This window comes from Lissotriton vulgaris, chromosome 2_1 (genome assembly GCF_964263255.1).
Source record: "Lissotriton vulgaris chromosome 2_1, aLisVul1.2, whole genome shotgun sequence".
NCBI lineage: Eukaryota > Metazoa > Chordata > Amphibia > Caudata > Salamandridae > Lissotriton > Lissotriton vulgaris.
The window spans coordinates 977,712,491-977,727,950 of NC_141687.1; the positions used below are offsets into that span (position 1 = coordinate 977,712,491).

Here is a 15,460-nt window from a genome sequence, read left to right on the forward strand (position 1 = left end):
CTAAATGGCAGTCCATCAGGCCAGGCCTGGCAGACCTGCATTGGCTGCCGGTAGCCCAGAGGGCGGCTTTTAAAACCGGCTGCATTATCTTTAGGGCATTACAAAGCAAAGGCCCCAAATTTATCATCAACTTGCTTGCCAGATACACCCCCTCCCGCAACCTCCGTTCTGGTCACAAAAACTTGCTCACGGTGCCGGTTGTTAGGAAACAACGTCAGGGCGGCAGCTCCTTTCACTTTCTTGCTGCCTCCCTCTGGAACTCCTTGCCAGCTTCTTTAAGGTCACACGAGGATATTCTAGCCTTTAGACTAGCCTTTAAGACCTGGCTTTTTAGAGAAGCCTATCCTTAGACGTTCTAAGTTGTCCTCCTGTTGTTGTGTTATGCTCTGAAAACTTCCTACAGCGCCATGAAGCCTACGGGCGTACGTGCGCTTTATAAGCTAAATTTAACATAACATAACATAACACCGCACAAAAGCTCCAACAAAAAAAACGTGCGCAGACGAGGATGCATAAGGCAGAAGGAGTGAAAAGACAATTTCACTCTAAAAAATATTCAGAAGAAATTCCCCGATAAGGGCCGAAGTATGACTATATGAAAACATATTAGTAAGACCAAGGGATGTAGGAATTGATACATTGTAAAGGTTATTCTTCAGATATTTAAACACAGATCCCGTGCAAATCGTTCACTGCGATTATCTCCTACCTAAAGATTAAAAAAAAATACAGATCATTGCACCCAAAACAAAAATCTGCAAACAAAGCAAATAAGAGAAATACTTTCCTGTGTGTACCCTTTAAAGTATCGTGTTACTTAGCAACACGCTTACAGAAAACTAAAATCTAATTAGCTCTTTAATTAGGGCCAGCTTGTTGAAAATGCAGTTTCACTTGAATGACTGGCTCGGCTAACAATGCGTGTCCTTCAAAACTACTGTGTGCATTAAGTGAGGGGTGCAATGATAGGGCGCACACTGACGGGTACCTTGAAGGTCTCACCAAGGCTGATGATGCAAGTTACCTCTCTCCTCACATTGACTGCAGAGATTTGTAAATATGACATCTGGGTATCTCACGTAGCCCAAATCCAGAGGAGTTGTACATGATCTTCTAGGAAATAGAAAGTAAATGAAAGTGTAGATCCTAGTGAGACTGGAAAAAAATTACATGTTGTTAGTCCAGCCATGTTTTCATCATGTTTATTCATTCTTGTGACGTCTACCCACTGGACCTGCCATCATAAAGACTTTTTCATTAGTGAGTCAGAGATGAGGGTCTGTGATGATGTGGTGTTGGCAGAATTGACTTAAGCTTTTCTGCTGAATTTCTCAAAACAGAGAAGTTTCTCATCATGAATTTATGATAATTTTCGCGCACAAGGGTGAATGCTGGCTATTTAGAAAGATTACCTTTTTACAAAGACGTGTTAAGTTATGTAAAATTTCGTAGCAGTTTATTGCTGCTGTTCGAAATAAGCATTTGTCTCCAAAATGTGCAAGAGTGTAAAAACAAAATAAACCTAGTTTAATCTTGCGAATAAACAATCTCCCATCCCTATTTTTAGGTCTCGCCTAGCGTTGCGTCGTGCATGCGCTGCTTGCTCTGAGAGGCATATTGTAGTAGGGTATGTTTTAGAAGTGAAGAGGAAGCCCCGCCCATCTTTTTCATTGACTGACGTCATCGTCCATGGTAAACGCTGGCTCCCAATTGAAAATGATGCTTCTTAGTCCCTCCTTGTTAGCGCCCTGTCTCCTTTTGGGACCGGCCATCAGGACTGGATCGTTTACTTGCAGCGTTATACTGTCTCCTTCATTAGTCAGTAGGTACTATGTTTTTTCAGTCACCTTTGGCAAGGGCGGCCGTGTGTTTATTTTTGCATCGGGGAGATTAAGTAATTTGCCCAGAATCACAGGATGCTTGAACCTCCACCTGGTCTCGAACCTGGTTCCCGAGCTTCAGGGTCTGCCGTTCTAGTTGATAAACCAGATCCGGAGCACAGTCTGAAAACAATGTTTTTACTTTGTTGAAGTGTCCGATTTGTCGGAAACTCTTTGATTAATGATGACCTCCACTTCACGTAGAATTAACTCCCCTTGAGCAGACTGCGAAGGCGTCTCTCATAAATCCAGTCACACAGCGCTCTGCCGGGGTCCTGCTCTGTGGTGTAAAGCCCTTGTGTGCAAGGCTTGAAGTGCAGTGCTAAGACGGCATCCAGCTCTGAGGTACACAAACCTGATGAGCACGGCTTAAAGTGCAGGACTTTGCCGGGATCCCGATCTGCGGTGCACAACACTGTGAGCAAGGCTTGAAGTGCAGCATGGCACAGTGAACACTCTCTGTGGTGCACAACCCTGGTGAGCAAGGCTTGAAGTGCAGCCCGGCACAGTGAACACTCTGTGGTATAAAACCCTGGTGAGCAAGGCTTTAAGTGCAGCGCTAAGATGACATCTCGGTCTGCAGTGCCCAACGGTGGTGAGCAAGGCCTGAAGTGCACCGTGGCACAGTGAACTTGAAGTGTAGGGATGCACTGGTATCCCAATCTGTGGTGCACAACCCTGGTGAGCAAGGCTGAAGTGCAGCGCTGCACACAGTGAACACGCTCTGTGGTGCACAACTCTGGTGAGAACAGCTTGAAGTGCAGTGCTGCGCCGGGAACCCTGCTCAGTAGTATAGCAGGGAGTGAAGTGCAGGGTAGCCACATACACTCTCCACAGCGTTAAAGTGCAGCAACAATGATGCTGGCCTGAGTAAGGGTTTACAAACCACAAGGGCAACCCTAGAACAAGAACCAGGGATAACAAACTCTATAATCCTAACAGAGGTTCTTGAGCTATACAATCAAACTAAACCACTTAAAAAAGAAAAGAAAAACTCCATCAACCAAGGAGAGTATAAAGGAAAAAACCTGTGAGTGTCACGTCACAAAAAAACCAATACATAAAAAATACTAGAATAAATGTAATGAAATTTAATGAAAACACAAGGGAGCTCAAATAATTACACTATCAATATACACTCAAACAACATAACCAAATGTGAAATCCAAACAACAGTGGCAGAGACAATTAAACAAATAACAATAAACACAATACATAGTCAAAAAATAGTGTAATCTCTGATTTGAGCCACGTTAGAGGCACCTATATTATGAGTGTAATTATTTGAGCGTCCTTGTGTTTTCATTAAATTTCATTAAATTTATTCTAGTATTTTTTATTGGTTGATGGAGTTTTTCTTTTCTTTTTTAAGTGGTTTAGTTGTATTATAGGGCCTGAGTAAGGGGGCGGGGGTACAATCACAAGATATAAGGAACCCAAATACATTGAAGATGATGCTCATATCAATTTCTCCTCTTCCTAACTAAGAGATGAAGGAAGCTAAAGTAAAACATTTTTTTAAAAACAATATCCTTGCTGAATTATTTAAACTCGGCTTAATACTTCCCTTTGAAATGTTGAACACGCTACTTAATTACAGTTGTTATAAACAGTTCTTCTTTTGGACACAGGCCTCTAAAAGTTCACACATGATGTGCTTAAAATCGATGTCTTGTTTTTCATTGGTTTTTATATTTTGTGAATCAGCTGCAACTTGCAGAATATGGCTCAAAGAAGAGAAATTACCCAAGAATATGCTCAGGGATGTTTTGTCCATAAAAAGAGCAGGTGGCTTCAATAGCGCCAGTGTCAGATAGGTCTGCAAGGAACAAACAGTAAGTGCGTAGAGACCCACGTGGATCAATCATGTTTTTTTTCACTCCTACCTCTTTAATCATTATACTTTTTAGGTGGTAGATCCTGTGAAATGTTCACCAGGAAGTGCAGCACATAATGCTTTGATGTGAAAACGTTTACATACCTCCTATCGAATAAGAATCCCCACCACCCCGCCAAACTAGACAACAAATGAACTCAACAGCATAGATTCGTCGCAGGATCGGCTCTTCGTTCCTTTTTCCTTCTTACGGTGCACACATGAAAAGTTATTGCATCGCAACAAATCATATGGCGGAAGTGGGCAGTAAAGGCAAAGATCCCCAGTCGTTTTCGTTAGGTTTTATTGAAGAATACTATGTAGTTTTGGGATTCCAGAGAAAAATATCAAATAATAAAGAAAGTGTGGCAAAAGAGTGGCTTTACTTCTCTAGCGCTTGGGGCTGAACAAATCGCCTCTATGCGCTATTAGCAGACATACTTGGGCCGGTCCTTGTGTTTCTAGGGCTTGGCGTGGACAGTGACCCCTCCCGTCTTTAAGTGAAGCGACAACAGACTGTGCACATACTATGCGCTCACTTCTCATCTGCGCATACTGTAGAAACCCCCCCATGAGTACAAAACTGTAAAGCGTGCAGGGGACCTCAGCAGCTCATTTGAACACCCCTTTGCTATGCCCCCCCCCCCACACACACACACACACCTTATCTCTGATCGTGGCAACCTCCTGTGTAGGTGCAATGAACTCTTGCAGTGCTCTGGGCTCCATGCGGCGAGAAGCCGCCAGCGCATTTGGTAGCTTTGCAGCGCTTTTAAAACAAGCATTTATAATGCAATAGGTCTCTCAGTTACGCAAGATTAAGCTATTGGCATTGTAAATAACAATGCCTTTTTTAATTTATGTTTTAAATACCAAAACATAACTAAAAGGACAGACAACAATACAAAAAAAAACCTTGTAATTTGCCAATATAAAGAAACCATGGTAAGAAGTCAAGAGGCGCCTTTGGCAAGGGAGGAAGACCAGGCAAGAGTGGAATTTGGAAAGCTTAGAAAATCTCAATTCCTAGATGTCACTTTTTGGAATGAGTTAATTGTCCCATGGAAGTCTTTGAAAAGCTGACATTGCTATTCTCCTTGCTCATGTTGTGTTTTATCACCTACACTTTATAGTTCCCCCGGTCCATCGCTTTCCCCGACAGTTAGTTTATTAACCATTGCAATCAATGCTGTCCCATTAGTACCTTCACGCCTGCTGGGCGGTATTAATTATTAACTAGCTGCTTGTTCAACAATTTTGAACTAGACCGTGATTTTGCTTGTCAGAAATACCAAATACTGAAGACATCTGCTTGAATGTGATATTTGCATTACCAAGTGCAAGTAGAGATCTCCGATCCCTCTGGTGGTCTCTGCTCAGGATGATACATCTGCACATGATATTCAAAGGAAGATAAGAAAGACCCTTCACCTGCACTTGAACGTTTCTGGTAAAATATTTGTAGTGAATCTTCTTCATTGTATTAATCTTTACACACTTAATATCCCTTCCCCGACACCACAACTACTGATAATATCCTTGTTGCTCTTATGTACTTATACTGTTTAGGTATGTCTAATCCTCTTTAAGACCCTCTTGCGCACAGCTTCAGCTTCTTTCCTTTTGTTTTTACCATAACTGCACTCTCTATGCTGATCCTATCCTACAAATACTATTTGGAAATTTAATTTGGACTGCAATGTAGGTCCTTCCGTGGCTGGGGTTAAGATTTTCTGCATTGTGGAGCTGCTTGTACAGGCATTAAATGCTTGTGGGTGGGACAGTGAAGATTGAGTGAGTTGCTCGAGGCTGTAAAATAGTGATAGCAGTGAAAGTGTCACAATAACTCCTATATTTGACCCTAACATTTGTTTTGTTCATGCTATGCTGGGGCACGGGACTTAGCAAAACCAAAAAAACATATTGGCCAATCTTACATTGATATTTTCTACCATCCTTAGGTCCATCCCCCTGCAAGAAGAGATGGCATGAATCTAATGAGAACCAAGATAGGGAACACTCATGACCGAGTTCCAGTCAACAGTGGTAGCTTCTGTCTAAATGAATTAAAGGACAAAGCATGAGGACCAAAGCTGCAACATTTAATGCCTAAGTTGAATCCTAATAAAAGTGGGAAAAATCATTTGACCTCGGTGGACTCCATCTTGTTCAGCATATTAGGAGAGATGTAAAAGGCCACAGTTAACAAACCCTATAGGATCGCATTAATGAGAACATTGACCGAATTGTAAAAGACCTATGTGTTGTCCCATCTGTCAGTGAAGGTCATCATGGAATTCCTCAGTCTAATTTGATCATTTACTAGTTTTTGTTCCCTCTCTCTTCTTTTCTATCTCTTCCAGTGACACTCAATTTTTATCCTTCTTTCTTCTACTTCACTTAAATCTTCAGGACCGGTAGGCCGCTAAGACCCTCTCGGTTGGCGAAAACCCTCCATCTCTTGTGTGACATAGGACTGCTCACGATATTGGTGATCTCTGCCAAGCTGGCAGGTTTAATTGTTTTAAGTGCATTTCTGGTGCAGTGGATACAGATTAGGCAGAGGGAAATTCTTTCCCAGCACATCAGGACCATTGACTGTTTTTCCTGCCCTGGAACAGCTTTGTCTCTTATGATGGTTCTGGGAAGGAAACCCATTGGTGTTGGGCAAGTACTACTTCCCGTGTGACCCAATGATCCTGTTGCAGATGAACCACTTGGTCAGAAGTTTCCAAAGGCAGAGCCGGATGTGGCTTTACTGCTAAAACCCAGCACTTCCCCACCTCTATACAGGATAAGTGAACTCCAAAGTTTGTGAACAGCTCATGCGCTCTATTTTGCCGGGTATCTGCACACTCTAAACTCTAATTGACTCCAACAATATTTTATTGTCTTTCCACTTGCCTGTTCCTGTTTTCCTCTTGCTCCTCTTTTCTCTTTCAAGTTAGTAATTTTTCCTTCAATCCATAACTCATGCCTAATCTTTCATACCTGTCTTTTTCACCCACATATTTGTTGTTGCTTCGTCCTACTGGTTTTGTAGGTCGAAAGATTTCAGCTATGGGACTTCCCAATATTTTATGCCTCAATGAGTGAGAAAACTGTCTGCTCTGGCATCTGAACAGTAATGTACCAGTCTGCCAAATGTTTTGATATTTTTCTTGGTACATGGAAATTTACAATGTTGATTGATAACATAAAAGTAGCAAACAAGAGGAATAGATCTATCAGTGTTTGAATGACTGAAGCCAGTCAATAATATTTGTTACATCTTAGGCCAGAAATGAATCAGGTTACCTACATTTGGTGACATGATGTTTGCATTTTGTAAGAAGAGGTATGTAAATCCTCTTTCCAGGTAAATCCAGCTCAACAAGACGTCATTTGTCCAGATCTTGGTACTTAGGATCATTAATGGAGGTGCACAGACATCGACACATAATTTGACTGTCCCTTAATTCACCACTGGATAATGACTCCAGGCTTTCTCCCATCAAGCCATCTTGACAGCAACATCACTTCTGACTATACTGAGCTGGACACCAAAATGCCCTAAGTAGGCAATAGGATTTCCAAGCTGTTCTGAATTTAGAAACATTGATTTGGTATGCCTTGATAATTTTGGTCATGGAGAAGAGGTATTAGATTATGTTTACAAGTCCACCAATTCCATCAATCTGATAATTGGCACCATAGTCCAGTAATAAAAACAACATTGCAAGATGTGACAAAGCTGGGGTTTCCAATTAAGGTCAATCAATCAATCTATCAATCAATCATTTTATTTATAAAGCGCACTACTTACCCGCGAGAGTCTCAAGGCGCTAACGGCAGGGGGTGTTGCTACTGCTTGGGTCTTGGGTCTGCCGTAGGTGGGTGGGGAGGGTGTTCCAGGTCTTGGCTGCGAGGAAGGAGAAGGATCTGCTGCCGGCGGTCATTCGTTGGATGCGGGGGACAACGGCGAGGGCGAAGCTGGTGGACCGGAGCTTGCGGTTGGGGGTTTAGAAGCTGAGTCGGCCATTGAGGTAGGCAGGTCCGGTGTTGTGGAGGGCTTTTTGTGCGTTGGTGAGTAGCTTGAAGGTGATTCTCTGTTCGACGGGGAGCCAGTGTAGGTCTCTGAGGTGGGGGGTGAAGTGGCTGTGACGTGGGACGTTGAGGATCAGTCGAGCGGAGGCGTTTTGGATGCGTTGCAGTCGTCGCAGGTGTTTGCCCGAGATACCTGCCTAGAGTGCGTTACCGTAGTCCAGCCTGCTGCTGACGAGGACCTGGGTCACAGTTCTTCTTGTTTCGGTGGGGATCCACTTTTAGATCCTGTGGAGCATGCAAGGGTTTTGTAGCATGAGACGGAGTTGACTTGCTTTGACATGGAGAGGAAGGAGTCGAGGATGATTCCCAGGTTGCGTGCATGGTCGGTGGGTGTCGGTGCTGTTCCTAGCGTGGTTAGCCACCAGGAGTCATCAATGAGTCAATGAGGGCCTGATCTGTTCTAGAAGTTTTCAACATCTACAGAAGATTTATTGGCATACATTGAGTTAAGTTGTAAGTCATTAAAATAATTAGTAACTAGCCATAGCATATAGAATAAATGTGGACATAATGGACAGACATTGAACACCCTTACCATGAGAGAAGATGTCCATCAGCCAGTTTCCAGCACAGGAAAGAAACTCAAAATGTTTCTTGGAAATTTCTGTTTTAAGAGAAGGTCTTTATTTAATGCAGGATTTTAAACACCCCAACAAATTGGGGATTTGTTTCAATAAGGAAACACTTCTGAAAATTCTGTCTTTGGATAAACCAGATGTCTTTCTAAAATCTGTAGCACACAAGTATGATTATTACAGTATCAAAATATAACCCCTTAACATGAACATCTCCAGTTTGCGATACAGATTTATTCGTTTCAGTTTAAGCGGTGCATAGTTCAGCCTCAGAGCGGTACCACATGTTTTCACAAAAACTATGGAAACTGAGTTTCATATCGAAGCAATGTAAATCCAGTCTTAACTGGATGACTGGCTTATACATACACTATTTATATCTTCAACAGTGAATGACACTTGAGACCTCATTAGAAGTGGTCCATTATTTGGTGTAGGGATACTGGGTGGTTGGAATATCTGATTCTGGCCAGCATTCCTGCATCAAACAAGGACCTCACAAGTTATCCCATGAGGAGTTTTAAATATCAACTGAACCAAGGAATACTTGACCCTTTCCCACATGACATTCCATGTTCCCAGGATTCCACCGACATTTAGCACCTGCTTTATGAGGTTTCGGCCCAGGTACAGAGCTAGGGAGTGGAGGAAGAGCACACTAGGGCAAAACATGACAGAGACAAGTGTTAATCCCCCCCACCCCCCCCCAGTGCTGAAGAGGTCCTGCTGAGGCAGAGCTGCACCCTTGCTTAAAGGCCCTGCCAGCGGTTTCACCGGATATAGATCTGCACCTTGTGAAACCGGATCATGTACAGGAGTTAGCTAGTCTGGTATTTGCTGACTTAGTACTAATGGGTTTAGAAACAATAAACCACTTAGTAATACCCCCAAGAGACACGGTTGCAGGAAACTCTGACGAAGCTCATAAAGGGTCACAAGAAACTATTGTTGGCCAGTCCAGGTGCTGGAATTCCTTTTAGCTCTTTACAGGATGGCACATGGGAGTTGGGATGGACTTCCCACAATAGAAAGGAGTACAAAGGTACATAAACCAACCTAACCGCCTTTGGTAGATGGTGGAGGCACATTGTCTCTCTGTTAGCAAGTTTTTATGATACTGTGGGCCTGGCCATGTATAAGGCTGTTTACTTGGCATGTTCAATTGAAGCCTTACTCACCGCAGAATTCGGAAAATCTGATGCCAACTTTATTAACAGTGAACAAGGATCTTGGATGGTGAATGTGTCAGGTGGCTCCAACATTTTGTTTGAGATGCAGTACCTTAATGAGGGGTGTCCTAACAACCAGGCGGACAGTTGTCCTTTGTTATGTTTTTGCACCCATTCCCTTCACACTAAGGTGATAATAAAACATTGTAGACTAAGTGGTTGGTTAATAAGGAAGTTGAGTATGTGCTCTAGGAGAGGATTCGGCTATAGAGTCAATCAAAATGTCTCACAGATCATCAATAGAAAATTATAGGAACTTACCCTGATATTAAGGATTTCAGAGATATTTCCACTCAATCCTGGTCAAGTTGTCCCCATTGACCTGATTATGTATGAAGTGTTGTGTTGGTAGTATGCCCTAGTCAGCTGCATTGATTATATAGGGGTGTTAAGTTATTGGTTTGTAACCTTGCAGGTGTACTGCAGGTTCTGTCCCAAAATACTTGTAGACATTTTATTAAGATGTTTGTATATTCTTTCAACACCAAGATATGTTTTTTATTACAACATAATATCCAGTCTCCGTAGATGTAGCAGAGGATTTAAGATTTCTCAATGTCTGGCAAGAATGTTGATGTACATCGACCAAACAGCCCATTTCTGTAAATGCAAGCATCAGTACAGGAACTTTGGGGGCAGCTTGCAGAGGATCGAAGCTACCAGAGTCTACCCTGTGACATTTTCTGATTTATTACAGAAGCATACAACTGGAAGATTATTATTTTCCTGCCCTTATCCAATGTCACAACAAATTGAGACTAATACCCTTGTAGGGGCAAGAATGGAAACGTACAAGTTGGAAAAGTATCAGCGCTGGATGTACGAAGGTCAGCCACAAGGGTGCCACGATTCATATCTTTGACACATTAACTACTTTAGTTGCCTACACCTTAGCATCATCAAAAATGTCTTGTATTACAGCCGAGTACTTCCTTAAGTAGGACATGCTGTCATAGTCCAAAGAACATCGCGATAGCATTATTATTTTACTGTATATTCACCGTGAATAACTCCAAAGCATTGAGCAGCTTTGTTGTTTGATTATGAGTATGGCAAATCATGGGGAAAAGGGATGAGAAGTTAAAGTCTAGTTTATGATTGGGAGTCCTCTTTACACTACAATGTGCCTTGTCCCTTGCCCCCACCCTACTCCCCCACTGTAAACATTCAAGCATAACATTTTTTGCTTAATGACACTAGAAGTCGACACAGGGGTCCTCTTGGTGATTATCGACTGGGAATGACGAGACCCCCATACAGGGATAACCAATGTGGCATTAAGGTGTACCTTAAGTTCATACTTACTATCTAAGTTTCCAAGGTGACGAGGAAGACATGATTCATTATATTGAGAGTTTACCAATTGTAATCTGGCATCTCAACTGTGTTCCGATAGGAGAAAACATGACTTTGAAGTTTTTTTATTAAAGAAAGGTTATCAGTATTAATCAATCAATCAATCATGACATTTGTATAGCGCACTACTCACCCGGAAGGGTCTCAAGGCGCTGGGGGAGGGGGGCCGTCACTGCTCGAAGAGCCAGGCCTTGAGTTGCTTCCTGAAGGAAAGATGGTCCTGGGTTAGCCGGAGGTGGATGGGGGGAGGGAGTTCCATGTCTTGGCTGCCAGGTAGGAGAAGGATCCTCCACCGGCGGTAGCTCGGCGGATGCGTGGAACGGTGGCGAGGGCGTGGTTGGACGACCGTAGCTGGCGGGTGGGCGTGTAGAAGGTCAGGCGGTCGTTGAGGTACTTGGGGCCCAGGTCGTGGAGGGCCTTGTGTGCGTGGGTGAGGAGTCTGAACGTGATCCTCTTGCTGACGGGGAGCCAGTGCAGGTCTCTCAGAGAGCGCAAAGTTAGTATTGTCACAGCAACATATCTTCTGCCCAATGGAAAGCTTTTAATCAAGAAAGTGAGGTCTGCTTTGAGAGCTATAGCAAAGACTTGTAATTTGAGGGGATGGTCACCGAGAGATAACTTATGCTGGCCAGATCATGTGACTCATTGATAGAGTGACCCAAAGATATCAGCTAGTACCATTATTTGGCAAAAGACTGGCCAACCTCGATGTTTTAGAAACAGCTCCCCTCTGCCTGGCTCTTTGCAACTATGCAGCACAGGGTACACAGTGCCTGGACATGAACAGCCTTCCACATTGTAATGCAAATGTACTTTCTTGGGGTGAAGTGGGCATCCTGATGTTGCTGCAGTGAAAAGGTGGTCTTGAATGTGCAGCTTTTCCTTCATCCCGATGAACTGATACTGATTTCAGGATTATTTGCAAACTATAAAGAATATATAAATATGGCTGAATTATAAGAAGGTATTTAGTTTAGGAAGTGTAGATTGCTTCTAAACCATATCTATTTAAAAAAAAGATTGACGGTGCCGCTTATTCAGTTGGAAGAAGGGCTGGGTCAGAATATCCTTGAGAAAACTTTGGCTTGAAAGGGAAACTTTGAGAGCGATCAGTCGTTTCTTGCCATACTATCAACCTTCCATGCCATTATTGTATTTACTGTTTCCTTGTTACTTGTGAAGCTCTCCGTTGTCCTTGTGGCAAAGTATGTTATACAAATATGTTTAATAAATAAATTAAAAGACATTACAAAAGAAATTTTTGCAGCATATTTGTGTTTTTGGTGTGTGAGAGCATTTCACAGTATTTTACAGTCTCTAGGTTGCTGGGTAGAGGTGAGAGGGCTGGCCAGCCATATTTTTTGTTGAGTTTAAAAAAATTTCAAGTATGATTTTTACACCATGTCTATTTTTGGCTACGAACATTAAATTGTGAAAGACAGGGCGTTTACCATCTTGGGCCGTATTACAGAAAGTGCCCCAGGGCGCAACAAGCATTTGCTCCCGCTTTGCATGCTCCAAAAGTGTTATAGAAGGGGCAGCAGACACTTGTTCACCCCCTTCTGTAATAGCAGATAGCACAGGCGCACATAAAGCGCCAATGCTATCTGCAGGGGGCCTTTCCTCATTTGCTTGGGACGTAATCCAAGCAAATGAGAGAATCCTATTGATTCTGTCCCTGCGCCATATTGCAGACGCAGGCAGCGAGTCAAAGAAGCCCTCAGGAGGTGCACTAGAAGGTCACACACTGTAAGTGCACCCCCGGATGGCAGCCGTCTGGTGGGGGAAAAGGGAGTACCATGGACCCTCCAGACATCCCCTTGCAGGTGGGTGCTATCAATGACTGCACCTGCCTGCCAGGGTATCTTTATTCCACTTCAAAAGTGAAGGCGGGTTGCTGCCTGCACTGTGAAAAGACGGAATGGCTGTAAAGCAGTCAATCTGTTTTTCACCTGAATGCGCAGGGGAGAGCACATTCATCATAATAGGCCGCACTTTCATTGTTTGTGCTGGGCGCAACTTTTTAATGTCCCTTATGTTCAATTTAATTCTTTTAATTTTATATTGGGTTAAAGTCTATTTTAACCGTTCCTACAGGCCCATTTGTGAAATAAGATTTCCACGAAATTCCACTAGTGACCACGCTATAACACTGTATGTGGCATCAAAATTTTACTGAGACATTTTTCTGAATCCAATCCTTTCATCTAATTGTCTCAATCACATTAGTCCCTTTTTAATTTTGGGCATTATTTTTTTCAAAACATCTGCTATTAACTAAATGTAGGCATTCATAGATGACAAATTAACTTTCACCGACAATATAATTGGTGAGTTCTCCAGTCCTTGGTTATGGCGGTTGAAGTCCACACTCACATCTGTTCTTTTGTCGCAGGTCATCAAACTCACCTTTGAAGAATTTGAATTGGAGAGGGGGTATGACACACTCACCATTGGCGAAGGAGGCCAGGTCTCAGACCAGAAGACAGTGCTATATGTGTAAGTATAGGAATTGTGACCTGACACAACACAACTGTGGGATACAATTACTGCACTGAAAGCAGATGACACTGATAGTATAAGGAAAAGGTGTAGATCCCCCAGAATCATGAAAGAGAGTGTGAGCTTAGAGCTGTAATATAAAATATATATTGTCTGTGTTAGACACTCACTTCTCTTAAGTACGGCTGAACATAATGGAGTTAGTGTGGGGAGAGAAGTATGCCGGCCTAAAAATCCTTTAAAATCCATTTCTACGGCAACTTTGTTTATCTTCTTGTCCCTCAAGACCTGCCTCTTACACCGTTCTCTTTTCTGGTTTCACACTTGCAGTGATTATTAATATTTGGTTAGAAAAACTGTACCTTTATTGTGTTCCATTTCCTAAACATAATAACAGGTAGACAAACTCATCCGCTACCTGCCTGTTACATAGCAGATTTTAACCCACTCAGCAAATCCATATGTTGATACTACATTTATCTTGAGATATTTGGCTCTGTAACCTTCGGAGCATTGAAATTATCTTCAACGTTCTTTGTTATACTTTATGGTTAATTGACTTATACACTACAGGGCAGGTAGCAGTTGGAAGTGCGTTAACTCACATCTGTACATAAATATCTCTCGGGATGCCATTTGAGGTAGTAACATCATCAATCATAAGCTTACTTTAATTGAGGCTTGTGCGGATGATGGCAGGCTGAGCCTCACTATGGCAACACAGGAGCTCCTGCTGTTTGTCTGTTAATACATCGTCAGTGAACCACCGCATCTCTGCAGTGCTGTTGTCGCGGATGGTAACTGTATTAATGATACTGTACAATATCACATGGAACGGAGTATTTAACCAGACATGGGGCATGGAGTACAGCATATCATGAACCTGTGTGGACCCAATCTTCTCTACAACAAACTGCTCCATCAACTTAACCTTACTTGGTAGAACCATACATGTTAAAAGTGTCATGACGAGAGGTGGGTTGATGTGTCAACATTCTGTGTACCAGAGACGTAGTAGAACACATTGTCATTGTCCCAGAGTGCAGCAGCCTGACAACCACATCATCATTTAGAAAGCTGACCCTAAAGCAGGAGTTTGCCTGAGGCACATTGCGATGCTAGACAGGAAAATAATATAACCCTATTGTCCATGGAAAAGTACAGGTATTAAAAATATCCTAGAAGCAAGAGGGGCATATTGTATGGCACTCTTTGCAGCATAGGTTCCTTCAACTGGCTTATGAATCTTGCACATCATGTCCCAACATCACTGCCAACAACTCGCTTCTGCCGAAACAAACTGTCACTTTTTTAAGGCCTATGATCTCCTCTGGAAAATTAAATGAATAGGTCAAAATCTTCTTGCAGGTTGAGTGTCCGAGAACCAAGGAGTTTGTACTATGGAATTTTATATAATGTAACTAGATGCACTGAGCTGCCGGTCACCGCCTATATCGGAACCCATCCGCGACAACGGCCTCTTAGACGTGGGTGTTTTGGGGAAGTCGGAGACGAATGTTAAGCAGGACCACATTTCTAAGGGAAGTCAGTTATTGGAAATCAACCCTACCCTCAGTTCTGATACTAGACAGCATAACCAAGCTGCAAGAGAGGAGACCAAATGTTGCACAGCAGTTTATGTATTCTTGTTCTTCAAAAGAGCAGTACGATTCTGATCTATGAATAGATTTGTGGTTTTCCAAATGTGCAGTGTGGGCTACTTTCCAGCAACCTACTATTTTAGAGTTGGATCTGGCTCTTGACAGGATTCGCAGTAGAATGAGGAGTATTTGATTTAATTTACTTTCATGGTCATACACTGATGTGGAAGTGCAAAGCGCCTGGCAAAGGATGTGAATAAAGTTAAAGAAATCGCATCATAAATCACATGTGTCACTGAAAGTAATTTCTCCCCACGGATCCGCCAACCTCTGCTTGGCAAGTCCTGCGATGCGG

General features: G+C 42.7%; 1 protein-coding gene across 1 annotated transcript in view; it reads left to right on the forward strand.

The window, feature by feature from the left end:
* Positions 1 to 15,460, forward strand: part of CSMD2 (CUB and Sushi multiple domains 2) — a 1,651,801-nt gene that overhangs the window by 1,087,722 nt on the left and 548,619 nt on the right. The window contains exon 11 of the mRNA XM_086956548.1: positions 13,398 to 13,501. Within this exon, the coding sequence (XP_086812674.1) occupies positions 13,398 to 13,501 (104 nt within the window). The remainder of the gene's footprint in view (positions 1 to 13,397; positions 13,502 to 15,460) is intronic.